This window comes from Aptenodytes forsteri, unplaced genomic scaffold (genome assembly GCF_000699145.1).
Source record: "Aptenodytes forsteri isolate BGI_AS27 unplaced genomic scaffold, ASM69914v1 Scaffold83, whole genome shotgun sequence".
NCBI classification, from domain to species: Eukaryota; Metazoa; Chordata; class Aves; order Sphenisciformes; family Spheniscidae; genus Aptenodytes; species Aptenodytes forsteri.
Window position 1 is genome coordinate 3,044,451 of NW_008795371.1, and position 27,174 is coordinate 3,071,624.

The 27,174-nt window shown below is 48.3% G+C and overlaps 2 protein-coding genes across 2 annotated transcripts in view; one reads left to right on the forward strand and one right to left on the reverse strand.

The window, feature by feature from the left end:
- Nucleotides 1-454: 454 nt before the first annotated feature.
- MAP1A (microtubule associated protein 1A) lies at nucleotides 455-16,128 on the forward strand. Its single transcript, XM_009280373.1, has 5 exons — nucleotides 455-537; nucleotides 1,208-1,348; nucleotides 3,099-11,964; nucleotides 14,775-15,007; nucleotides 15,966-16,128. The coding sequence occupies exons 3-5, from the start codon at nucleotides 3,249-3,251 to the stop codon at nucleotides 16,119-16,121; spliced, it is 9,105 nt and encodes a 3,034-aa protein (XP_009278648.1). The 5' UTR covers nucleotides 455-537; nucleotides 1,208-1,348; nucleotides 3,099-3,248; the 3' UTR covers nucleotides 16,122-16,128.
- An 8,344-nt stretch (nucleotides 16,129-24,472) lies between these two features.
- The window catches only part of PPIP5K1 (diphosphoinositol pentakisphosphate kinase 1), a 46,957-nt gene continuing 44,255 nt past the window's right edge, over nucleotides 24,473-27,174 (reverse strand). The window contains exon 30 of the mRNA XM_009280374.2: nucleotides 24,473-26,254. Within this exon, the coding sequence (XP_009278649.1) occupies nucleotides 25,566-26,254 (689 nt within the window). The 3' untranslated portion in view covers nucleotides 24,473-25,565. The remainder of the gene's footprint in view (nucleotides 26,255-27,174) is intronic.

Genomic DNA, 27,174 nt, shown 5'->3' on the forward strand with positions numbered 1-27,174 from the left:
CCACTCTAATGAAGGGTGAGTTGGCACGCACCAGCTGGCTCACAGAGCCCTATGGTGACTAAGGCTTGGACAACATCCAGAGATACCTCTCCATGGTAGCTGCAATGAGGCAAGATACTTCTGTCTGGAGGGCATAATTGGTCTGTGCCAGCCTTTACAGGGCACAGCTGTCTTGCACAAGCGGGCAGCTTGATGTGCCTGGCACTGTGGACTTCAGAACATGTTGGACTTGAGTTGCAAATTGTGCTGATTGAGAACTAGGATTTTTTTCCTTGTTACTGAAAAGAGTTTGCTTTGTTCTATGAGACCCAGGTATTAAATTGGGTCTAGAATGCAAGTTGAAGCCTTGCAATCAAACCTATGCTGAAGTGGAATTTTTGAGGCTAAAACATCGGTAGGCAGATACTGTCTCATCAGCTTCTCCCATCCTGTCTAATCCCTTGCTTCTCCTCAGGCCAAAGAACCCTCCATCACCGGAGTGATACCCTGGAGACGGTGATCCTGGTAAATCCCAATGTGGACAGCATCGTGTCTGAGGTAAGGACCAGATGCCAGTGGGTTTTCTCCACATCAGCTCTCCTGCCCTTGCTTGACATAGAGCTCATGATCATCACACTTCGCACCTTCTGGAGAGTTTGAACATGCTGCCAGTCTGCTGCAAGGTGTGGTGAAGCGGCCAGGTGTTCGGGTCTTGCCAACAAGATATATGCAGTAAGCAGTATTCTGTGGCAGAATTTACTGCTAGACAAAGAAACACATGAGAGTGTATGGTTTCTTGTGTGCTAGCCCTTTAGGAATGAGCTGCTTCCTGGAAGAGTTAGTGCCTTAGAATTGCCTGATTTTAAGGATTTATCAGGAGCTTGTAGAGTTTCCTAGCAAACAAGGTGGAGGGCTTCTGAACCTTTAGCATTCTAGTTTGATGAGAGTCTAACTGTGCCGACCTCCTACATGGCAGTGGAAGGCCAAACGTTTTCTCTTAGCATTGGCCTACTTTCTCAATCTGAATTATGATGTGACATGGAGCTGTGTCGGGCAGGCAGTAACAGTGTCTTCCCTCTTCAATAACCTACACTCTTGTATGTAGAAAACATGTTTTGGCTTTTGTGAATAATGCGTAAGTATTGCCCGTCCATGTGATTGGGTTTCTGGGTGCTGGTGAGGAATACAGATATCTTTTTGACTGCAACACTCTGTCTCATGGTAACAGGTCCGCTCACTGGTGTGTGATTCATCAGCCCACAAACTACTGATCTTCTGTGGTCAGAGCTCAGACCAGGAAGGAGACTTGATCCTGCAGACGGGGACCTTCACTTACCAGAAGTTTGCTGAAATACTTTCAGAGCCGGAGGTGAGTGTGAACAGTGAGCCAGCATGTCCCCTCCTGTTCACAGAATGCACGATAGAGCAATGCAGTCTGCACCGCTCCTTCAGGTGGCAGATCTGCAGAGAGATGGGCTTGAAATCCAGCAAAAAATTGCACAACGTAAATAATTCATGCTACAGTCTTGGGCATCTTGCTTTAACTCCCTGGCTTAAGTTTTCCAAGGTGGCAGGCATGGGTGATTCCACCTTTAAGTGCTCAGCTTGAAATAACCTTCCAGACTGGCTCTGCAGTGGGCAGACACTCAAAATTTCTTAAAGCAGGTCTTAAAATATCTGTGGGCAGCTTCCAAAAAACAGCCAACGTGACCATGATCACCCTAGTAAATGTGGGTATTTCTCTTCATTTCACAGTCAGTCCAGCAAGCATAAGCTGTTCACAAGGTTCAGAGTGTTCATTAGGGGTGTGTAAAGATGACGAGGGGACGACTAAATGCTGATTAAGTAACTACATGATGATTAAATAACTACAAATGTCATTATTTAATTGTAGAATTGCAGAATCGTTCAGGTTGGAAGGGCCCTTGAGATGTCTGTAGCCCAACCTCCTGCATAGAGCAGGGTCAGCACTGAATTTAGACAAGATTGCTCAGGGCTTTGTGCAGTGGGGTCTCGAAAACTTTATAGGACATCTCTGAACCTCTGCTCCAATGCTAATTATCTTAGCTAGGTGTACTATAGCTTTCCTCGGAGGCTTTAAACCCTCTTTCTATTGGCGCTCATTGCCAATACAGATATGCTGCTTCAGTTTTTGATAAGCCCTATTTCCACTGATCATTGTGTGCCAGATGTTTAGAATGTCTCCATCTGATTGAATGTACAGTTGCTGCAGGAATGGCTGGGTGATATTTTGACAATTGATATCATTGTTGCTGTAACTGCATCAGCAAATCTGCCCACCTTCATTTATTTTAGGCTGATTGTTCTCATTTATTTCTGGTACCCATTTATGTGGACACTAGTGAATTAAGGGCTGTATAAGCAAAAGAACACAGTGTAAAGAAGTGTACTAATCTCATTCCAGATACTTGGGAAGTCTGAGGTTTAATGCTTCTTTGCTTGGGATATGTTCAGCATATCTCTAAGGAGCCTTGGAAATTATATTGACCTTAGTTCTATTTATTAACCATGTAGCGTGTCCCCAACGCTGTATGTATATCAGAGATGGAGTCACAACTTTCAAAATAGGTCCCAGGAAAGAAAATGAATCTGAATAAAAAAGAAAGTCCTATGGCACTAAAACTGCACAAAGTGCTATATGATCGTCCACTAGCCAATGAGCGAGGATAAGTTCAGACAATGATGCTTAGCATCGAAAAGGGTATCTCAGGGTTAGAATTCACGAATCAGAAAGAAACTGCTACTTTTGAGCCCAAGCCAGGGACTGATATCCCAGGTTAGATAGGAAGAAGTAAGGAAAGAGAACAAGGTGGTTCCTGCTTTCGTTTTCTTTCCTGAGGTCTTGTCACCATGCGCTCCCACCAGTCAGGAAGCATAACAGTCCATCAACATTAAGAATTTAAAAAGAGAGCAGAACATGGCCCCATGCATCTTTTGCAATGGGCTTTTGGACTATTTAATCTATGCCCAGTGTTTCCTGTCAATAAAGTGCTCATGGTGTCTTCAGTATTTCTGCATTAACTGGGTATTTTTTTTTAAGAGCTGAATTGGTCTCAGAGCTCTATTTGACTTTTATTTGTCTGTGCTTGTCTCATTAGGTCACCCAGATTCTTAGCAACAGTGATCCAGATATCAAGGCCTCCCTTACTGTGTCGTGCTTGGGAGAAGGAGACTGGAGCAACCTTGGGCATCCTCGATTTCAGGAAATTATTAATCTGAAACTGAATCCTGATCCAGTTCTGCCAGAAATGGATGGGGTGTCTGAGTTTGCAGAATACGTCTCTGAGACAGTTGACGTGCCGTCTCCATTTGATCTCCTGGAGCCACCCACTTCAGGGGGCTTTTTGAAGCTTTCTAAACCCTGCTGCTACATATTCCCTGGGGGAAGAGGCGATTCTGCTCTCTTTGCTGTCAATGGGTTTAACATCCTTGTGGATGGTGGCTCTGACAGGAAATCTTGCTTCTGGAAGCTGGTAAGGCACCTGGATAGGATTGACTCAATCCTGCTCACCCACATTGGTGCAGACAACCTACCTGGCATCAATGGGCTGCTGCAGAGGAAAGTTGCTGAGCAAGAGGAGGAACAATCCCAGGGCTCTACCAACTACAGTGACTGGATGAAGAACCTAATTTCTCCTGAGCTAGGGGTGGTTTTTTTTAATGTTCCTGAAAAGCTGAAGATGCCTGAATCGTCCATGAAAGTAAAGAGGAGCATCGAAGAAGCTTGTCTGACACTGCAGTATCTCAACAGACTGGGCATTAAATCAGAGCCTCTCTACAGGGTGGTGAGCAGTACCATTGAACCTATCACACTCTTCCACAAAATGGGAGTGGGTAAGCTGGACATGTATATACTGAATCCTGTCAAGGACAGTAAAGAAATGCAGTTTCTAATGCAGAAATGGGCTGGTAATAGTAAAGCAAAGACTGGCATAATTCTCGCAAGTGGGAAAGAAGGTGAAATTTCTGTTCCCTATCTCACATCCATCACAGCCCTAGTGGTGTGGCTTCCAGCTAGCCCAACAGAGAAAATTGTAAGGGTTTTGTTTCCTGGAAATGCTCCTCAAAATAAGATACTGGAAGGTCTTGAGAAACTCAAGCACCTGGATTTTCTGAGGTACCCAGTGGCTACTCAGAAAGATATCACTTCTGGAATACCTCCACCTGTGCTGAAGCAGACCAAAATTAAACAAAGAACTGACAGTAAAGAGAGTCTTAAATCTTCCCCCAAGCCAACTGTGACAAAGCAAGCTAAGAAGGAAGAGGCAGTTGAGGAGGGAATTAAGGAGGTAAAACCAGAAGTCATAAAGGATGCTAAAATTGATAAAAAGGTTAAAGAACACTCGGAGAAAATTCCTGATAAGCCTGTTAAACATGAAAAGATAAAGACAGAAACAAGTGATGCTCTGAAAGCTGAGAAGAGGAAATTGGCAAAAGACAAGGTTGGAAAAAAGCATCTCAAAGAGAAAGTATCCAAACTGGAGGAGAAGAAAGACAAAGAAAAGAAAGAGATTAAGAAGGAGAAAAAGGACTTAAAAAAAGATGATGGAAAGAAAGAGGAAAAAAAAGATTCAAAGAAAGAGGATAAAAAGAAAGAAACCAAACCAGAGCCCAAAAAAATTTCTAAACCAGACTTAAAACCATTTACCCCAGAAGTAAGAAAAACATTATACAAGGCAAAAGTTCCAGGCAGACTCAAAACTGAGAAGATCAAAGTCAAACCTGAAAAGGAAGTACCTGCTGACCTGAAGACATCACCAATGGAGAAGGCACCTGTACAGGTGGAGCCAGGAGAGACTTCCATAGCTGAACAGAGGTTAGTCCTGTCTTCACCAGAAGATCTTACAAAGGACTTTGAGGAACTGAAGCATGAGGAGAAAGGGGCCTTGCAGGTAACTCAAGAAATGTCTGATATTGAGGTTAGTGATACGGTTATGAGAGTACCTGAAACAGAGATAAAAGACTCTGCTGACATGATTGCTCAGAGCTGCCTTGAAGTGGATCTGATTTTGAAAACAAACATTCCTGATCAGGGAATAACTACTACTGATATGGAAAAAGAATCACCAGCAGAGGAAAAGGCAGTCCATCAGCTAGAACTGAGAGCAGGTCATGCTGAAAAAATAGAGGATGAAAGAAGAACAATAGATGAAAGTCATGACGTGAGATACTGTGAGGGAAAAGCTGAGCAGGACAAGGAAGTTCAGCTGTTTCCAGACAAAGAACAGGTGCCATCACAGGCAGACCTCTTAGCAAAGGGTGTTTGGTCATCAGCATTCAGAGAGGAAGAAAAGGAGGAAGAGGAGAAAATCTCTTTGGACAGAAAACAGAGGGAAGCAGAAACAAAGACTTGTGAAAAGTATATTGAGGGGACAGAGGCACAGGAAGAGGGTGAGAAGGAAAAGAGAGAAGATGTGATAGAAAAGGCAGAACTGGAAGAAAAGGAAGAACAGCACATGAAGGCAGAGGAGAAGGTGGAAAAGAATAGAGACTTCTATGAGCTGAATCAGGGTGAGAGGGAGGACAAAATATTTGCCACTACAGAAAAGGAAAAAGAATTTAGTGACGTGGGTGAGAAAAACAAGTTACTTGGAAAGGATGTAACAAAGGAAGAGTCATATCTGAGCAGTCTGCCAGTCCCAGCAGGAGCAACAGCAGAACATGTTTCATATATCCAAGATGAAACTATCCCAGGCTACTCAGAAACAGAGCAGACCATTTCTGATGAAGAAATACATGATGAACAGGAAGAGAGGATCCCACACTTGAAGTATGATGTCAATGCCTATGACATTTCTGTTCCTGACCACCCAGGCTCTTTTGAAGCAATACATGGAATACAGGCCATGCCTACTGCTGACCTTTCAGCCAAGGGCTATGCTGGCCAGGAGTCTGAAATCCTGGCATATCCTACAAACATTGTAGCAGCACCTCTAGCTGAGGAGGAACATATATCGTCTGCTACCTCCATTACGGAATGTGATAAGCTTTCATCTTTTGCAACTTCAGTAGCAGAAGATCAATCTGTCGCATCTATAACAGCACCACAAACAGAAGAGACTGGGAAAAGCTCTTTACTTCTAGACACAGTAAACAGCATGCCCTCCTCTCGGACTGAAGCAACCCAAGGTCTCGACTATGTTCCCTCCGCTGGCACAATCTCTCCCACATCATCCTTGGAGGAAGACAAATGTTTTAAATCTCCACCCCCTGAAGATTTCCATGCATTAGCAGAAGGAGAGAGAAAACTGGAAGCTCAAAAAAAGGATGTTCATGAAGAGGCAGAAGATGAAGAGGAAGAAGAAGATGGGACTCCAAATATTGAAATGCCTGAGAAACTCAGAGGGCATTACAATGCCCCCATGTTTGCTCATCAAGGATGTCCTGATAATGGGTTAATCAGTGTTCCCATGGAAGTGACGCAAACTTCTGGTCTGCCATTAACTGAAGAAACACCATTTTCCCAGGTTGACTCTGCAGAGGCTGAAGAACGATGCATGAGTCCTGACGATAGTACAGTCAAAATGGCCTCTCCCACCCCATCTGGCCCCACTAGTGCAGGACACACACCTTTCCACCAGTCTCCAGTGGAGGAAAAACTAGAAACAGTAGATTCAGATCTATTTGAAAAACAAACAGATGCTGCTGCCAAGAAATTGGAAGGCCAAACTTCTGTTGTGGTGAAGGGAGCCAAGGGTGAACCTCTTGGAGAAGATGAGGTATCTGCAGCTAAATACAGACATGAAAAAGAAGTTCCTGGACCTCTACAGCACAAGCTGGACTTGGGCAGTGATGTTCCAGTGTCTCCTGGGGAGGAGGTGCAGGAAGAACCGGTGGGGAAGGAAGAGCTGCCCTGGCTCTCCTACCACAAGCAGGACACAGTGGTGATAGGGGAGGAGGAGGAGCGTCCCGTGCTGCCCCATCCCAGCACAGATGTGTTTCTGCAGCCAGAAGAAGAGCAAGGAACTAAAACCATGACAGAAAGCTTAATGGGATATTCAAAACACTTGTCCTTTGAGCCATTCTCTACCACAGAAACATCTCTAGGAAATGTGGATCATCCACAGTTCACAAGCCAAAGCAAATCTGAAAGTGACAAATCTTCACAATTTTCACCAGATGACACCAAATCACTTTCTTTTACAGAAGAAAGTATTGGTAAAGAAAAATCCTCAGATATTTCTGTTAAGGGAGTGACTACTGAAGAAGGAAAACTGCTGTATTTCACAGGAGACACCTCAGAAGAAGAAAAATCGTCTCACGTTTCCATTAAAGACATTTCTCCAGAAGAGACCAAATCCATTTCTCTCACTGAGAGTCCCAGCAAGGAAATCTCTTCAGACCTTTTTGTTAAAGGAATTTCTCCAGAAGATATCAAATCTCTTAGTTTCACAGAAGAGATACCTGCAAAAGAAAAAACTATATCTGACTTTACTGACAAATTCCCTTCAGAAGCTGTGAAATCCATGGATTTCACAGAGCAGAGCCCAGCTACATATGAACAATCACTGAAAATTTCTGCTAAAGAACTCACGAAAGAAGTGTCAAAATCTTTTCCTTGCCCAGAAAGTAGCTCAGTTAAAGACACGTCACCCAGAGATACTTCAACTGAAGAAATGTCTCCAGATGACAGCAGTTTATTTTCTGCAGCAGAAAAGGGCCCATTTAGAGGAAGAACTGCAGGCTTGGACTCTCAGGAAGTATCTCCAGATGCGAAGGACTTACACTTTACAGAACCTAGCACAACTGAGGATAAAACATCTTCACACATTTCTGCTGAAGATGTAGAATCTTCCAAGTTCAAGGAAGCTCAAGAAGAAAAATCTCCAGAAATGGAAGACTTTTACGTGAAAGATGTAAGTTATGAGAAGAAAGTGTGGTTTCCAGAAGAGGTGGAGGAGATGTCTGTTCAGGGAAGGCGGCAGAGATATGATAAAGAGAGAGAGAGCACATTCTTGGACGAGGTACCAGAATATGAAACAAAATCGCTTCCTAAAATGGGAGAGAAGGAGATCCTGTCTCCTGCAGTGCCTGGCAGTGATACCTGGAGAAGAGCAGAAAGTGAAGCGTGGGGCTCTGCCTATGGGTATCTTCAGGAAGGAAGAGAGACTGGAAGAGGAGGGCAGTTACCCAATGAGGAGGATGAGGATCTCCATCATGCTGAAGACAAACCTGTGCTACTGCAAGCAGAAGCAGAATGTTTAAAGATGGAATCGTGTGATTACAAAGAAGACACACAGAAGAGTGCCAAACCTACATCAGAAACAAAGAAAGTGGAAATAGTTCCTGCTGACATCGCTCTCCCAGAAAGAATGCAAATGGAAAGTTCTCCTCTGTCTTCTCGATATGTCTCTGGTGAGGAAAATCAGGCCAAAGCATTAACCGGAAACAAAGAAACGCAAGAATTGTTGTTGACAGCTAAACAAGATTACTCCTACTTAGACGATGAGGAGAAAGCTGTCCTAGATATCTATGCAAAGTCACTAGACCAAGCACTGATGGCATCTCCCTTGTCTGTAACAGCTACCACTCTGGAAAAGGAGACTGACACAACACCAGAAACAGAAAGGCCTTACAAGTTAGATCAGTGCAAGCCACCTTTACGGGAGGAGGTCCCGTCGAAGGACACAGAGAAGAAATCAGACATCAGTGGATTGTATCAGGAAATAGACTGTAAATACAAGTCAGATGTAAAGCAAGAGGATGACTGCAAATCCACTGAGGGTCTTTATGACTCTACAGGAAGAAAAGAGCAGATGGCAACAGCATCTACTCTGTTGCAATCTACAAGACCAGCAGAATATGAACATATAGCAGCGTCCCCAGAAGAAAGTGCTGCAGTGTCAGGGCAGCGTGCACACTCCCCTCTAGGACAAGGCCCTTGTCAAAAAAGCAGTGCTGCCATGGGCCATGCTGAGGCTGTGGGTTCTGCCAGCCGAGTGGCATATCCTCCAGAGACCTATTCCAGGAGCTCCCCTGAGCCTTATTCTTATGAGGAAGGCGTCTGCAGACCCAGAGATGATGACAGTTCTACAAGACAAGAGCAAGAAGAAAGAGAACCAACTCCCTACCCTGATGAAAGAAGTTTCAAGTACGCTGACATCTATGAGAAGATAATTGTGTCTGGAGTTGGACCCTCCCCCTTCACACCCAAGGGTGCAGACAGCCCGGGTCACACTGACAAGGTGCCAGCAACAGCGCTGATCTCTCAAAAAGGTCAAAGTTTTCATGTCTCTGCAAAGGAAGAAGAGTCCTGCCTTTATACCTCTGCTGAGAAGGAGCTGTCATCTCCAGCATCCCCTAAAGATAGAGCAGATTCAGCCTTTGACTATACAGACATCCATGAAAGATACTTGCCCTTGTCTGAAACAGATAAGCCTGGGATATCTGAAGGACAGGAAAAACTGAAGGTGTCTTCTGCTTTGCCAGAAGAACTGGACTCTGAACTGCACCCATCATCCACAAGCACAGCATCTGCCTCTCCCACAGACATGACGTTTTATCAAGAAAAATCAGCTGCGTATATTGATGCTGCTTGTCCAGATAAGAACATCATTTTGTCTAGCCAGGAGCAGATATCTCTGTCCCTGAAATCTGAAAGCCCAGATCCCAAAGATACATACTATGAGAAAGCAGGTCGAGGGGAAGAAAGCATGAGTGACTCAGAGTTAGAAAAAGGTGCTAAGGAGAAATCCGAAAAGGAGTCTAAACTGCACAGCCCTGTTGAAGCTGCAGGCACAGTCTATGCACACATCTCAGCGATGGACAAGTTTCACGTCTCAGAGCCCCTTCTGCAAAGCAAGCGTCAGGAGTCCATTTCACCCAGTTCTACTGCCTCTTCACCCTCTGATCCAGGGTGGAAAGAGGAACACGGAAGTAGGAAAACTGCATCAGCCACTGTTGTGGGGACATATGTTGCTGGTTACAGTGACCTGCCAGACATAGGCAGAGATGAGCAGGCTTCAGAAATGTGCCATTTAAGACAAGATTCTTCACAAAAGAGAGAGGTTGCTGAAAAATCCACAAAGGAATCACATTTCTGTGTAACAGATTATCCAAGTGCAGCGGTGGTCTCAGAGTGCCAAGAGCAAGCCATAGATTTGAAATCTGCTTCTGGAAAACAGAAAGAGGCATACAAAAAGGGCCCAACAGTAGAGCGCGGAGTGATGGATAGCTCTTCTGCATTTGAATGCTCCCTGCTAGGAAAGAGTGAAACATCCAGTATGTTCAGACATGAGCAAACCTCAGCAAGCCATTTAGGGGATATCTCTCTTCCTTTAAAGGTTCCTTGTGCTTTGCTCTCAGACCAGGGGAAGAAAGATGAATACTTGGAGGTTTCTGAGAAGATCAGCAGCCTTGACTCATCTTTTACTAAATTCTCACTGCTGAGTCCGTATGAAGAAGATAAGTTGTTCTCCAAAGCTGTGGAAAGAGAGTCTGTGCCCCAACAGCAGCTGAAAGATGACTCTTCCAGCCTGTCAGAGGAACCTTCATCTGAAGCTACCACTCCTGTGATATCGACTACAGCAGAAAGTTTCTACTCCCATATGCTTTCCACATACACGGGTGCACCAGCAGAACCAGGTACCAGGAGTCTTTGGGATGTGTCTCCACAGGTTCCAGATAATGCTGTGAAAACACATACAGCTGAAACCAAAGACTTTGTGTTTGCCGAAGAACGTGATTCTCCACTCACTAGTGGCATGGGTGACAGCATTTCGCCATGCAGAAAGGAGTGCCAGAGTTCACAGCCCACACCATTCTCTGCAGAGAAACAACAGCAACCTTGTGTAAGCAGTCCAGAGCAGAAGGCACCATTTGCAGAACAGCTGATGACACTGACATCTCTCCCTGATGTGTTGACATCATTTCCTCATCATCAGCATGAAGATGAAACCACAGCCAATGGTCCAACAGAGGTGAGCACCAGTCTGCAAGCTTTCCAAAGTACATACCGTGCAGCAGAGGCAAAAGATGAAAAAACATGTCCTGATTCTGACAGCAGTTTTTCTCCATGCGCAGGCAAAGAGGACACAGAGAGGCAGAGCCGTCCTTCCTCTCTGATGTCCCCTGAACACAGTTTCCAGCCCTTTTTCCCAGATGTGCAGAGGGGTGGAAAAACAGAGGACCATGGAGATGCTTCCCATGAGATGGAGCCACATTTAGGAGGCAGTTTTGATTGTGGACAGAAATTTTCCTCATGTGAATACAAGCACAGGAAGGGAGAGCTCTCTCCCTCATTCATCAACCCAAGCCCTCATGAGCTCTCTGAAGACAGTGACCTCTCCCAGGAGGATGGTCATCCTTCAGTGCAAGGAAGACCACCCCACACTGGTAGTAGCCCCATGCAAAGTGCCACAGTGGAGGAAACCCCTCCAACATCAGTGAGTGATTCTGGAACCTCCGAGTCAGACTCAGATGTCCCGCCTGAGACAGAAGAATGTCCGTCCATCACAGCAGATGCCAACATGGACTCGGACGAAGATGCCGATTTCCTCCCAGTGGACAAAGTTGTTGGGAATGCTCATCATGCCAGTTCTAGGTCCAGCCATGATCCTCAGCCTGTTCCAATGGTAGATCCCCATCCCCATCCTCCTCACCCTGATGTCTGCATGGTAGACCCTGATATGTTGGTAAATGAGCAAAGCACGAGCAGAACTGATAAAATTTCCAAGAAAGACGTAAAAGAAAAGAACAAAGGTGTGAGGAAGCCTTTGAGCAAACCCAAATCTTCCTCACCTGCCCGGAAATTAGATGTGAAAGGGAAACGATCACCCACTCCTGTGAAACAGCCATCAGACAAATCTCCAAAATCTGTCACTGCCAAAAAAGAAAGAGATGGAGGAGAGAAGCCCAAACCACGTAGTGCGCTGGCGCAGCCTCCTCACACAGAGGATGAGTTATCCCGGAGTAGTCACAGCAACCCTGGCAAGAGCCTTGTTAATGGCATCAAAACAAACCCCGGTAAGAAATTCTTCCTTAAGCATGCATTTTCTTTTTAGATCCAACACAGAGAAAAAGCACTGGGTTAAATGTAGCGGAACAGTGAATAGGACTTCCCAGTCAGGCATAAAAAGTTATAAGCAGTGATAAGGTAGAGAGGTTGTTACACAAATCACTTAAAAAGATCAAAGCCTTGAGGAAAACTCTCAACCTCTGTAGAGCCAAATGCAACCACCTCTGAAGAGAGACAGACCTGTGAGACCTAATTCAGAACTTTATAGGCCAAGATTCAGTTCCACCCAGGGGCTACATCTGTGGAGGGGCGTTAGGTATTTAGAGGTTCATGCTGTCAAAGAAATGCCAGCAATTGAAGGACAAAATACATGTGCGTTTTCAAAAGAGGTGGCAACCTCTCGGCCTGTGAGTGGGGTAAGTGCATTGCACTGGACTGAGATAAAGCTGTCACTTAGAATAACAGGACACCACCATGGTCAGATATGTCCTTTCCTCTGAAACGTTAAGCAGAGATGGGACGGGAACAGCTCCCACATCTGAGTACCACACTCAGGGCACTGAACAGGCAGTCTGACTGTTGGAAACTAAGGTCTTCTCTTTTTCCTAAATAAAGGTGTGGAAGAGGGACTCAGCCTCAAGTGTGTGTACAGCCCATGGCCTCTTGCTAAGTGTTCACACAGAGACCAGTCCTCTACTGGTATCCTACCAGATGATGTCAGTATTAGGTGATACAGTATTACATCATTGCCCTGTCTGTGCTGAGATCCCATAGTGCCAGGCGGCACTTTACAGACACAGCAAATACTTATCCTTTGCTCCAGATCATTGATGCTGAGTGTAAGACAAGAGCCAGCAGGTGGGTAGTGCCAGGGAGAATGAAGAAAACTGAAACGCAGCTGATGTGCTGCGGTCTCAGCAGATGCCCGTTGCAGACACGGTGGCAAAGAGAAGGTGTAGTAGGAGAAGTGGGGGAAGGTTTGCAGAGGCGCTACAGGGAGCTCCTCTTGAGTGAGAGCAGCTGAAGGGGAAGACCTGAAAAGAGCCTCTGCGTGTGTGTGTGTGTGTGTTGCAAGTACAGCTCAGGTGAGGCAAACTGGTGTCACTGACAGATGGCGTCACTGATGGCAAGGGTGATGGACAGGCCAAGCGGTTGATGAAGGGGCTGCTCAGTGTAGTGGGGAGCGAGAGGAAAGCAGCAGACGGAGCAGTGAGGTGGTCACAGTGCCAGGCCAGGGCTCTGCTGAGATCCCATAGTGCCAGGCGGCACTTTACAGACACAGCAAATACTTATCCTTTGCTCCAGATCATTGATGCTGAGTGTAAGACAAGAGCCAGCAGGTGGGTAGTGCCAGGGAGAATGAAGAAAACTGAAACGCAGCTGATGTGCTGCGGTCTCAGCAGATGCCCGTTGCAGACACGGTGGCAAAGAGAAGGTGTAGTAGGAGAAGTGGGGGAAGGTTTGCAGAGGCGCTACAGGGGAGCTCCTCTGAGTGAGAGCAGCTGAAGGGGAAGACCTGAAAAGAGCCTCTGCGTGTGTGTGTGTGTGTTGCAAGTACAGCTCAGGTGAGGCAAACTGGTGTCACTGACAGATGGCGTCACTGATGGCAAGGGTGATGGACAGGCCAAGCGGTTGATGAAGGGGCTGCTCAGTGTAGTGGGGAGCGAGAGGAAAGCAGCAGACGGAGCAGTGAGGTGGTCACAGTGCCAGGCCAGGGCTCTGCAAAGGAACGTGGACTGAACAGGGGCTGAGCCAGCTGACATTCATGAACAGCTGACAAGCAAGTAGGGCACAGTCAAGAGAGAGCCTGCACCAGGGCATTAGCAGAGTGACTGTAGGGAACGGTGATGTTCTCTACATGGTGGTGTAGAGGTGCTGCACAGAAAGGACTGGCAAGATGCAGTGCCTGGATATGCGAGTCTGAAGGGAGGATTGAGACAAAGACATAGGATGTAGAGGTTGCGCATGGAGCAGTGCAGCGAGTTGCCCAAATCAAACCTGGGATGAGGACTAGACATCTGTAAGACTGGCTGAGACAGGTAGGGATTTTTTGTTTGTGTAGCAGCTAGGCAGCATGAGTTGTCCATGCTAGTAGTTAGTGGCTTTTTGCTCACAGAAGAGAGTACACAGAGATAGTATATGGAAGGAAAAAGAGGACAGAGGCCTCTGTGATTCCACAGAGAGCAGGAGGGAGAGAAGGGACAGTCCTTATATGGGTTGTGTGTGTATACGTATGCATCTATATTGCTGAGTATAACAACTCTTGTTTGACCATCTCTCATCTCGTAAATGTAAACACCAGCAAATGAAGAAAAGAGGTAAAAAGGTTGATAGGAAAGAGCAATAGAGTCCTTGGAATAGCAGCGATTCACAGGGATGGCAGAAAGCCAGGATGGAGCTTCCGGAAAGGCTACTGTAGTACCCTAGGATAGCATATAAAGGCCATCAGAATGGGTTTCTTTAGCAAATGTTTAATAACCAACAAAAATTAGGACTAAATATTGATTGGGATGACAACTCTGCAAAAGCTAATAATGGAGATTTTTGATTCCCTTCCCCAGGAAAGGCTTCTGAGGCTAAAGCCTTCCAGTCCCTCCCCAAAGAACAGCAGAACTCCCTTTCCCTCCCAAAAGCTGTGACAGCACTGGCCCAGAAATGCACCCAGGTCACCTCTGAGCAGCAGAGCCTGGGTAAATCTTAACTTTGCTGCTGCAGCTGCAGGGAAAAACCTTTCTGGAATTCAAGTCCTTCCGTGTTAATGTGAGTGTTTGTCCCTTCCAGAAGGGTTTTGATAGCCTCTGTTTTCTTTTTTCCAAAGCTTCCAATAGTCCTAAGAGCAGTTTGCCTGTGCCCATGGGTCCACCTGTCTATGTGGACTTGGCATACATCCCCAACCATTGCAGTGGAAAGAACACAGATCCGGAGTTCTTCAAGCGGGTTCGAGCATCGTATTACGTTGTGAGTGGGAATGATGCAGCCAATGGAGAACCAAGCCGTGCAGTGTTGGATGCGCTCCTGGAAGGGAAGTCTCAGTGGGGGGAGAACCTGCAGGTAGGTCATGGAAATGCCAAGGAGTGTGTGTGATGCTCCTTGTGTCACAAGCGCTGGGGAGAAGGTGTGTGTCACAAACATACCCAGAGGGAGTACACTAAGAGGAAGCAAATGGTACTGGGCATGTCCTGCTGTGCAATCTTAGAAGAGTAACTGTTTGTACCCATGAGGAGGAGGAGGAGGACACCCGCGAAATGCTCTGAGTGGAAGCAGATATGTCCTCCTTTCCACATCCTTCTGAGGGGAGGAAGCATTTAGAGATCATACACTCCTCCTTATCTGAGGCAGGACAAGCCTATCCTCAAGCGAAAACAAGCACCATCACAGCCTGAATTTTCATCACAGTGTCCCACACCCAGTGGCATTTGTTGCTAGCCTTGCTTGCTAAAGCTCTCTCTGATAGCAACTTTTTATTAGTGCTTTTAAACCAGAGTGTTCTTACACATAGTTCTTGCTTAGTCAGGTTTGCAGGACACCCTGGGTGGGCACTCTTTCTAAGACAGGTGCAAGAAAGTGTGTATGTTCTTTCAGATGAAGCAGCCTCAGATTTCAAGGTCCCTGAGTTGCACATTGGGTCAATAGGCACATAAAGTCTAATGTGAGGCCATTAACAGTGACACTCAGCATTGTTCCTTCTCACACTGAGGGATCTGTCTAAGGCTGTTTCTGGAGCTCCACAGAGAGATGCTCTCCCCTGCACTGCAGCCATTTTCATCATTATGGTGTTAGTGCTGCCAGTTTGCAGCCAGCTCAGAGTGCCATTGTGCTGGTACTGCATAAAATAAAGCACCAGCTCTGCCTTAGAGAACCTGACATCTGAAAGACATTAAATAGAACAAGCAGTACCAAGGGTACAGTGTTCCAGAATTAATGGGAAATTTTAGCCTCAGCTCCTATGGGCATTGTTTGTCACTGCAGTTGTTCTCAGACAATCATCCCTGCTGCTTTCTTTTCCCAGGTGACATTGATCCCAACACATGATACTGAGGTGACACGAGAATGGTACCAACAGACCCATGAGAAACAGCAGGAACTAAACATCATGGTACTGGCAAGCAGCAGCACTGTTGTGATGCAGGATGAATCTTTTCCAGCCTGTAAGATCGAATTCTAAATCTCCCACACTTTGCGTTCATCCATTGACTCTCCAATCACCGATGCAACATCAGAGACACCATCTAATCACAGTCCAGTTCTTCTCTGGTTTAGTCCTCTACATGGTTCCCATTTGTCAGGCAATCGGGTATCCATCTAGCTCAGCACTGGATGCCATGAGAAAGAAGTGCAGGGCTCTCTAATATTCTGGACTGAGCTAAGAGTTTGTGCAAGAGCAGTTGCAGGCCAGGGGCACTTTCACTTTCCCTGCTTTATTCTGCTGCCTGTACAGTTTCTGTAGACTATCTTGGCTGCCTTGCTGCTGTGAGAGCTTGTTCTACTCTCTTCCTGGCTGCCTTGCCATTTAACTTGTAGCACCATGAACCTCGCCTTTCTGGTGGGGGCTGAAGTGCTGCTGCTGCATGTAGACAGTGCATGGGGGGCAGGGAGGGGCAGAGAAGAAAACTAATTTGCAAAGAAAATGCACCTAGAAGATGAGGGAAGGCGAAACCCTCCAACTGTAACATGACAGTGAAGGTCATTCTTCCATCTCCCATCCTGAACATACAGGTGGTGTTCTGAGCAAGGGGACCTGTACTCCAACTAGGCAGGACCACCGTTTGCCAGCTCTGCAGGTTTCTGTCCCAAGTATTTGGTTGTGGCACCCTGCAACACCTGCTTACCATGCTCAAGGAGCTGGGATGAAGGACACGTTTCTTTGGGGGCGGTGATGGGAGGGGAGGGGAGGGTTCAGCCTGTTGTTCTTTGCTACAGAGAGCACATTCCTAACCTGCTAACTTGAGCTTTGCACACACAGAGTGGCCAACTTAACTGCTGCACATCAGCAGTGTGACAGTAGGAGGCACAGAGGGGCTGTTGCCTGAACAGTCACACAAAAAGAGTATCCAAACGCACAACTACAGCCCCCTCTAAAGCAGAAGGGCTGAAACAACCCTGGCCGCTGTTGGCCTAAGATGTATGAGAAACCTCCCTGTCCTTGTAAACCAAAGGCTTTCTTGAGGATTGTGGCGAGGCAGCTGAGGAACCCACATGCCATACTGAGAGAGGCTAGCGTCTGGCCAGTGTAGCCGATGTGTGCCAGCTCTGCAAGCAGCAGCAGTTTCCTCGCTGCCTGTATGCCAGCGGTCCAAGCCTCTTAGCTGTGTTCAAGCTTTGTCTTGCCCCCTAAGTGTCCAGGATGTGGGGAATAGAACCAGTGGTGTGAGGAAAGAGAACCCTCTTCCAAAAACACTCGGGGAAAGTAGTTTAGTAAGTGTAGTTGCTCTTAGTTCCTCCACATCTGTGGCAGGGACATGCAGACTCTTGTTGGCAGCATAGATGAGGTGCTGTCAAAACTGTGCTGTGCACACCTTGCAGCTCGCAGCCCATTGCTAGCACACCTGTTGTGGGCGTATGTTCTTGCCCTCTGGCCAGCCTGGCAGAAGTGTAGTTGTATGCCGTGAGCGCATCATTGCTGCTGAGCAGTCACCCAGAGCCTCCTTGGCATGCAAACCCTTTCCAGCTGCGGGGCTCCCAGCCCCTGCAGGAGTGTTAGTGCCCAGGTGCGCTGAGCCTGCAGCACCGGCGAGACTTTGCCACATCTGAGAGCATTGCAAGAGGGTCTTACCACAAAGATGGCTTTTATCTTTCTGTAAGACAAAGAGAGTGGCAGTAGGGTGTGTGCTCTGGGGAAGGAGAGATGAGATAGAAAGCAATGCTGCAAGGCTTGACATACAACTCAAAGGTATTTCCATCTGCTGTGTCACCCACTGTGCTTGGCCCTGAGCCGAGTTCTGACTCCATAATAAGCATCCTAGGACCCTGTGTTGTGCTTGCTTGGGACACTTCAGTCTCAGTGCTAGTTTTCTGGCAGCTGACATAAAGAAAATGCTGCTTAGAAACCTGCTCCTAGGACTAAAATGGAGTTTCTAGGGAAATGGTTTATTTTGCGTTTAATTTATATATTTATTTTTTTATGTTAAGCTGCATTTTGTGTGGATTTAATATTTTAATTTATACATGTTAACATGACACCATGTGCTCTTAGTGTCAGTTCAGAGGTTTCTCAGTACAAATACTTAGATGCTGCAATTTAAACAACAACATAAAAAGATGATAGAGAACTTGCTGGCAGCAAAAGGGGTCTCTGCTTGCAGCCTGCAAGGCTGTGTCTAAAACCCAGCAGCTGCAGGACAAAGCCTGAGGCTAGCAGCCCCTCCCCTAGGAGCAGCCAGCCCTTTTGACACAGCCCTTGTTAGGAGCATGCGAGCGTACTCAGGGATTTAGCAAATCCCTGCCCTGTGCTGTATTCATTTTAACCATGGAATCGCGACGTGTCTGCCAGAAGAATAAATGTCATTCTCTGTAACCCGATGGGGGTCAGCGTCCATGAATGTTGGTTATGGCAAGCAATTGCAGGCAGTAAGACACCTGCTCCTGCTTCCCCCGGACACTGCTGGGGGGGTTTGCCTTTTGTGCTTTGGGGAGATCCTGGCTCACCTGCCAATGGGACTGGCTGCCAGCCAGTGCAGGCGCAGGATGCCAGACACTAGAGGAACCAATGTGACCCTCATTGACTGGCTCCCTGGATCCCTAAGCGTGGCTAGGTGTAAAAGCTAATGCACTAACTTTAGATAGACCCACACATGAATGTTTTCTCAATTTTAAACTTGAAGCAATTCTGACTAGGCAGCAGTAATAGTGAGGCTTTGCAAGGTGCCTGCATCCTCCAGGCAGGAGTGCGGTCATTGGCATGTGTTCCAGTAAAAACACCTGCCCTCCGCAGCTATGCTGCTTGGACAGCTTTATTCTACACCAGTTCGCTTCCCTGTCCTCAAGGCTCCACACTTTTTTTTAGTCTTTTGTGGCAGTCTGTTCTGCCTTCAGCTTCTCTCCCTCCCTCTCTGTCTTCCTCCCCTCGTCCTCCCTCCCCTCCGTCCCCTTCATCCCTCTCCCCGTCTTAAAAAACTACGAGGAAAAGACTTGTAAAAATATCACTTTGTAAAGAGTCTGACCCTGCTTAGCCTGCAGGAGCCAGCAGAACCCATCCAGAGCCAGAGGTAATACAACACTGTAGAGAGAAACAGTTAAACTCTGCTTTTGCTTGTTTCTGCATGTGGGCAACAACGCGTAACCTTCCTGTATGTAATAGGTACAAAATACTATTTTAAACCTATAATTAAAGAAGTGAACGTCTTAACTGTATTGAAATGGCAACTTGTGCTCCTAGCTTCTTCTATGCTAAATGTTTTAAGAACAGAGCCCTGATTCTTTTCTTCAGCATCATGTTTCTATTTGAATTTAGTTCCTTGAGTTCTGTCCTTTTGCCCATTTCCATGTGAAACACTCTGTAACTAACTGCTGTCAAGAGAGGAGCCCAACACATTAACAATAAAGCCACATTAATTGCGAACAAGAACACTTCCAACTGTTTCAAACTGTTCTTTGAGTGAGTCCACGCTGTAGGCAGGGGGCACACAGACACGGCTACCATACCTTCCGTCCAGTGCTGGCCAGCTGCCTCCCAGCCGATGAGTTCAGGCGAGCCCCGGCTTTTCCACTAACACCACACCTTCACTCGCAGCTGCTAAATCTTCCTGTGGCCCCAGGGAAGGGACACGCACATCAGGGCATAGACCCTACCTGGGACACCCACCCCTACCTCCTTGGCCCTGGCAGGGTGATTTGCAGTTCCGGCTACCTCCCCTCCAGAGGAAGTTTTGGGCCCTTGCACAGCTGGCCAAGGGCCCAGGGCGGGGACAAAGCCCTCGATGCTCCAGCGTGGAGCCCGGCACAGCCTGTCCTGCTGACGCTGCAGCTCCTCACAGTTCCTGAATCATGCTCTCCATTGTGGCCCTCTGCCTGCCCATGCACTTCTTGGGAATGGCAGCTCTGACTGCCAAGTTCATTCCTTGAACTGGAAACGTCTCTGGTCCTGTTGGAGGCAGACCACTCCAGTGCTCGGCCAGGAGCCTGCTGCCGGCCAGCCAGGCAGTGCACCTGCATGAGGGACCCGGCTCAGGGCCTGTGGCCAGCCAGGCCCTGATGGGGCACCACACACTGCCTATCCCTGTTGCAACAGTGGGCCTTTGTACCTCTGCAGAACTCCAAACAGACCTCTGAAGGGGAAGTCACTTTATTTCAGCTCTTTTAGCTACTCAGCAGAACACTAGGACAGCAGCCCTCTGCTCTGCCTGTGCTGGGTAGCAGTCAGGAGAGGCTGACGCCCAGGCAGCTCTGCTCCTGCCTGGGTGTCCTCAGGAGGAAACACAATGGCACAGTTGAATGCAAGGGAAAAGGAAAGCAGGTACTGGGCTACGACCCTCAGAAGAGAGGCCATTGTGGCCACGGAGCATACCACGGCTTGTGCAGCATGTAATGGAGAGCTCAGGGCAGGTGCCAAAGCTGTTGCTGACAGGAGGGACCACAAACCGTTACCATAAACCAGGAACTATTTCCGCAGCTGCTTTCCAGCTAAAGCATAGGGATATGGCCATGCTCCTGCTAACTGAGAGGTTGTGACCGTACGTGCATTTCCCAAAGGTGTACAGTGTTGGGAGTCTAAGGACCCTTTCCAGCTAGAAGCATAGGGATATGGCCATGCTCCTGCTAACTGAGAGGTTGTGACCGTACGTGCATTTCCCAAAGGTGTACAGTGTTGGGAGTCTAAGGACCTGTTCAGCACCATCCTGCAGAGCAGAGCTCCCCAGCCAGCTGTTGAGATGGACCATGCAGGCTGTGGTGAACACACCTACTACAGGCTGTTCTGCAGGAGAAGGGAGGCAAAATCAGATTACTGTAGCAGAAAACACAAGCGGCAGCATGCAGGGAAGTGGTGTAAGTCACATAAGCATGTCCTGAGGAAGCAGTGCTCTTCCAGCAATGAGCAGGAGTACACTGAGGCTGAGAAGCTTTCAGGTGCCCATGAGACCTGGATAGAAGCATCAGTGTTGATCCATGGGCAGGTATCTGCAAGGAGGAAATGGATCAGCCCAGACCTCCAAAGCAGGCCTTGGCTTTGCCAGGGCTACAGTTCAGCAACAAATTGGACTTCTCTCAACTCAAACAAGAAGAGGCAAGCAGCAATCCTTCAAACTCCTGGGCCTATTGTTCCTCTATGGCCAGCAAACAGAGCAGGCATCAGCTGGGCAGCACTGGAGCCAACAGTCCTGGACCACAGGAGGAGGGGGGAAATGGAACTCACACCAAGGACAGAAACCAGCTGTCCTCGGCTGGTCAGCTGTGTCCATCACTTGCTGCGTAGAACTTAGGGAGATAAGGGTTAGTAATTTGTGGGGAAGTGGCATGGCTCTGAGAAACCAGAAGAACAGATAAGCAAAAGACAGGTCCCAGTAAGGCAATGACATGGCCCTCCCTTAATCAGCTCCTTCAGTATTTGCAAACTGATGAGCCAGAGGCATGTCCAAGGCAATAGCAGCAACACTGAGTTTGGTCTTGTTTCAACAATATCAGGGCTGGCTGGACCTCGCCACGCCAAAGGCCCAAAGCCTGCATACGCCCTACAACCTGACAGTTTCTCCAGCTCCAAGGACTTGTACACGCTGACTGGCAGGGCCTGTCGCTTTCCACAGCCTACACGAGACATTGCCGCACTCTAGCTACTTGGTATAGACAGTTGGTATTTCCTGCCTGTTCTGCCACACGACCTGGACCCATTTCTCTATACTCTTTTCCCATTGCACACAGTGACAACAATTCAGGAAAAGAGTTTTGCTTAGCTGCATCTGCCAGGGATTTGACAAGCCTGATCCAAACTATCCCAGCTACTGTAGGCAAAGTTTGTGGCTACACCCAGCCAGAGATGCAGGACCATGCAGCAGCCATTTGTGCATATCACTACTTACGCAGCCCAAAAGCATTTGAAAGTGCAGCTTATGCATCAGCCTAGATTTGAGGAGCCAGAACTGACTTTGGCAGGATTAAGCCAAAAATATCGGCTCCTGCCATTGTATCCAGAAATTGTGCAATTGTCCTTTTCTTTTTTCTCTGCTTTGTGACTCACAGCACTTCCTTACACCACCCTTCTGCTTGGAAAGGGCTTTGTCATTAATCACTGCTGCTGCTAAGCCAAGAAAAACACGGTAAAGACACTGTGTAAGAGCAGACGGGTCAGTGCTCAGATTTCACAACACACTCTGCAGGTGTTCATTTGGAAGTGTTAGAGCATCATGAAAGACCACAAACTCCTCAACAGAGGCAGCTATTAAGCAGCTCTTTTTAAAAAAAGGGCACCGTCCCTTCTTGGCCTACCTATCAAAGAGAGCAGACATAGACCAGAACGCAGTTCTCGCACCACTGCAGGCAGCCCAGTTTTCTTCTTGGCTGCCTGTGGGACAATACCTGCCTTTGAGTTCAGGACATTTGCTTCCACAGCATAAGCACTACTAGCCACAAGTAACCAGGCTGTCTTCCTGTTACTCTGCCCTGCATCAGGAAGCCCCCTGATCCTACAAACTATCTGGAGAACAAAAATTCACAGAATTACCAGTATGCAAAATACCAATGCAGCCAGATAATTTCTGGCTAGAGGACTCCAGCAACCAAAAGATGTATTCAGAAGCCGAAATTAGACACTAATTAGAATTTGTAGAAATATTGTCAATTTAGGGATATGGAGGTTTGTATTTTTCATCACAACAAAACCCCTTCCGGCCTCTCTCCTGGGCCCGATCTCTCACTGAGCTGCAGAGCCACAGCAGAGCCACAGCTGCAAGCTGTTTCCCAAGCGTCATTCCCTTTTCATTTCCAGGTGAAGAAATGGGCTGAAGATTGGGGAACATTACAAATAACAGTGGTTCTTGTGAGTGGCAGCAGTCTACCCAGGTATTCAACTACTGCAGCACTCAGCCATCCTTTCTTGCAGAACGTGGCCTTCAGAGCCTCGCAAGAAAGGCCACTTTGTACTCAGATGATGTGGCATGTCCCACAGCAGCAGCTCTTGGGCAGCGCTACCACAGCACTTGTGCTGCCCCTGCCAAGCCGTGGAAGCCCAAGGACACTGCAGCCAGTAGCCGCTTTCTCTGGGGGAAAGGGTTCCCGACTACAAAGTGCCCTCCTGGCTCCCCTGGCACCCAGAGTCCAGTCTGTCTCCTGTGCTGCTTGGCAGGATGGCGGGAGGGCAGCTGGCACTGAGAGCATCCCCTGGCTGTTTTCTTGCAATGCAGGGGGAGCAGACAGGCAGGAGATCTGCCGGGCATTTGTACACGGCAAAGCCATCCCACCAGCAGGCTCCAGGGCCCTAGAAGTGACGAGCTCCCAGCTGCGTGGGGGTGAGCACCTGAGAGCCAGGCCCTCACCCAAGACCCTGCTCCTTGACCTGCTCGTGCCACCGCTGAAGGAGCTGTGCCCCACTCAGCAATGACAGCTTGCGGCAGGTGATGCTGGGTCCATCACAGCAACCACCCTGCCCAGGCCTGGGCCATGGTCTCCGCTCCGTGGGTGCAGAGGTGGGCGCTGCCCCCCCCAAACAGAAACACGCAAATCCAGGCAGGAGACGCAGCTCTTGTGTCCGGCAGGGACCCTGCTGCTGGAGCAGCGGTGCTGGCGGTGGCAGGTGCCACGCACTACTGACCCTGGGAGGATGCGGGCAGGACAGCAGGATCAGGGGCGCGGGCATTACCCGAGGGGTGCAAGTGGGATCTAGTGCTGCCCTGCCTCCCGCGTTCCCGCAGCCAGCTCTTGGGGCAGGGGCACGCTGCAGGCCCACGGCCTCGGCCTGACAGGCACTGGCCAGGGTATCTGTTCTTCCAGGTCTTTAATGCAGGGTTGCCAATGAAAGCCAGAGGGCTTCCTTACAGCACCAGGCGGGCCCTTCTCCCAGACCCCGGCACACAGCCGTACAAGAGCAGGCTGGCACAGCCCTGCGGAAGCGGGGGGCCAGGCTTCCTCCTAGCAGAGTGCTGCACTGGAGGCAGCTGTACGACTGCTGCATTTCAAGTGCAAGTAAACATGACCTTTCTTAAATACCCAAACTGGCAGCTAGGGATTATCAGGCATGAAGAAGAAGACACGGTACCCAGGACGTGCTTGGAACGGATGAGAAGGTGTGCACCAAGTGAAAGGAGCCGAACACACTGCCTCAGTGTCTTCGTTCTACCACAAACTGCCCTGGGACCTGGGAAGCCAGGACCTCATCCCCAGTATGACCAGTTCTTCTGTGGAGGAAAAAAGAGGTGTGTGGCCTTCTTGAGCAAAGCCCCATGCCTGTGCACTCACTTCAGTTGTGACTTCAGCCACAGTTCCTCTTCCAGCACGGCGGTGAACGACCAGGGCTTGCTGTCCCAGGCACCTGCAAGCTCTAGCACACACACACTGCTGTGCAAGTCAGCATCAGAGACAGAGAGACGCCGGACCCACAGCATAGATTTACTGTGAACACACATCATCACAACACAGTGCGGAGATCTTTGGGCACAGCTTCACAAAAACACAGATCCTAGCTACAGACAAACACATAGACTTGTTCATAAATACAGGAGGCGCAGGAGGCACAGCCCTGGCCTGCACTTAGGATGCGGCAGGGACACCCGTGTCAATCTTGCCCTCAGGCTTGTGCTCACAAGTCATTTACATAAATATGTATTAAATACTTTTCATTTTATATATAATAAAGATTTCTCCTTATTGGTTTCTAATAATCCTGATTTGTTCAAATAGCAGTTTCTTTTAATTTCTGTCACCAAGACTTCAGAGCTGTACCCTGCCTGACCCTTGGGGACTAGAAAAAAAACCCGTGTGTGTCTTCCCTGCCCACCTCTCTCAGGCTGGATCCCCAGGCTCCCGCCTGCCTGCCCCAGCCCAGCAGGAAAACATTCAAGACCACGCCAAAGAGACGTTTTCTTGCAAGTGGCAGTCTTGAACCTGATCCCCTCATTACTCTCCTTCCCACACTCATTCAGAATGCTTTCTGCTTCTCCTAGTCTTCCTGCCATGGACTCTCCAGACCTGTTTTTGGTGGCCAGTGGTGGGAATTGAGAGAGGAAGAAGGAAGGAACAGAGAGGAGGTTGGTGGTTGTGATGGATCCGATTATTTTGGGCCCAGAATGCCTTTCTCTGAAGGCTATGGGCCAAAAAATCTCAAGGGAGCATCTGTCCCCTTTGGACTTACCACCCCAAAAGCCTTGGCTGTACCAATCCTCTAACTCTGCTGTCCCAGCGAGCATACAGCCCTTGGGACACCAATGCAGCCCCATGTCCCTGCTCCATGGAGGTGCCATGCCAGTACCAAGACTGCATTTGTTGTTCAAGGCAGATGGGGCATTGTCTTTTGCCGAATGGCAAAGAGCTGGCTTGTGGAGGAGCAGAGCAGACTCTTCCACACCCCAGAGTCCTGTGGCCTTGGGACATGGCTTGTGCTGTGGACAGCCAGCTGCATGAGGTGCTGTGCATGCAGCTGGGCTGCCTCCAGGCTAGAAGCGCTTGCGGTGTGCTGTCCAGTGAGCCGCTAATTCTGCTGATCCTCCTGACACAGCGGCTGCAGCTCCTCCACGCTTTTCTCAGGAGACAGTGGCTGGCACAGGTGACCAGACAGAAGCTGGCCTGACAGAGCACTGTCCCCCAGCAGCTCCTTGCCCATATGCTCCGGGTCCAACACCTCTCCCACCAGCTCCTCTTCACAGGGCACCAAGATCTCCTTGGGCAGCCCTGACTGATCCAGGCCAGTCATTCCCCCTGTATACCCCTCACCTGGCTTCACTCTCTCCCCAGCCAGCCTTATATCAGACCCTGCACCACACTTTGGGTTCCCTGTGTTACTTGGCTCTAACATTCTCCCAGCTGAGTCTTCTTCATCCAGCTCCACCATGCTCTTCTCCTCTGGGTTAGAGTCCTCCTCCGCCAGCTCCTTCTTGCACAGCTCCAGGACCCTGCCTGGCTCTGGGCCCTGGTTCCAGGTCAGGGTCTCTGGGGCACTTGGCTCCACCACTGACAACCCAGACATCCCCACCTCCATGTCAAGCCCTCTGCCTGGAGGCTGTCTCTCTCCTTGCTCAGGGGACTGGCTAGTCAGCTGCTCCTCACTTTTCGGGGGACTGATGGAAAGTTTCTCAGTGAAGCTGAAACGAGTGCAGTTGTCCACAGATGTTGGGGAGGATGGGCCTGCACTGGAGACGGTACTGGAGGGGCCACTGCTGTCTGCAAAGAGGAAGAAAAACCTTAAACATTTAGCTGATATTTCCCCAGCCCAAAGCCTGGGCAGACCCAAGCTGCTGCAGTCCCACAGTTCTACAACCCATGGGTGAGGGTCGTCTACATGCCATGCAACCTGGCAAGGGCTTGCAGCTGCTCTTAGGTGTGTTTCTGGCAGCTCAGCTGATGAAAACCTAAGCACAAACACCACACTTACATCTTGTCATACCGTGCTATGTTGGCATATAGCCAAGAGTGGATTCTGTTGTCATTATAGAGCAAAATGTGAAATGTGATGTTGGGCTTTGAGCTGAAAATCAGTTTCTTTCATTCCCTCATTATTACGGAACACTCTCAGCTTCAACTTTGCTCCTCTTGGTTTCTGACACACACAATCACTGAATGTTGAGCTAGAGTCACCATTGGAAGAAGAAATATTGCTTCTCCATTAATGCTTATTCTTGCCTTATATTGTACAATAAGCAAAACTAGAGAACAGATCTAGATTACATCTAATCCAATAAGGGGGGGAAGATTAAACAACTGTTTTCAGTCAGATCAGTTCCCTGACCTTGCTGCCTACACAGACACACACGACTCCTGGCACAAGGAGTATACAGCCAGGAGAAGAGTAGGACTGCTCTTTCAGTGGCAACCTTGACTTGTGTTATTAAGGCACTTGCTGTGCAACTGTTGGCTAACCCTTTCCCCGCCAAGCGCCAGTCAGATCTACAAAGGGGACTAACAGTCACGAGCTCTGCAGAGATTGTGACAAGTGAGGCCCAGGAGCTGCAGAAAAGCCTGTAAGTGAAGAACTAAACGATCGGCTGTCCTATACGGAGCTCTGGGTGAGGCATGTACATGGCTGATTAGGAAAGGAAGGCATTTCCACATGCCAACACTGAGTTGGCCATGTGTCATGGAGA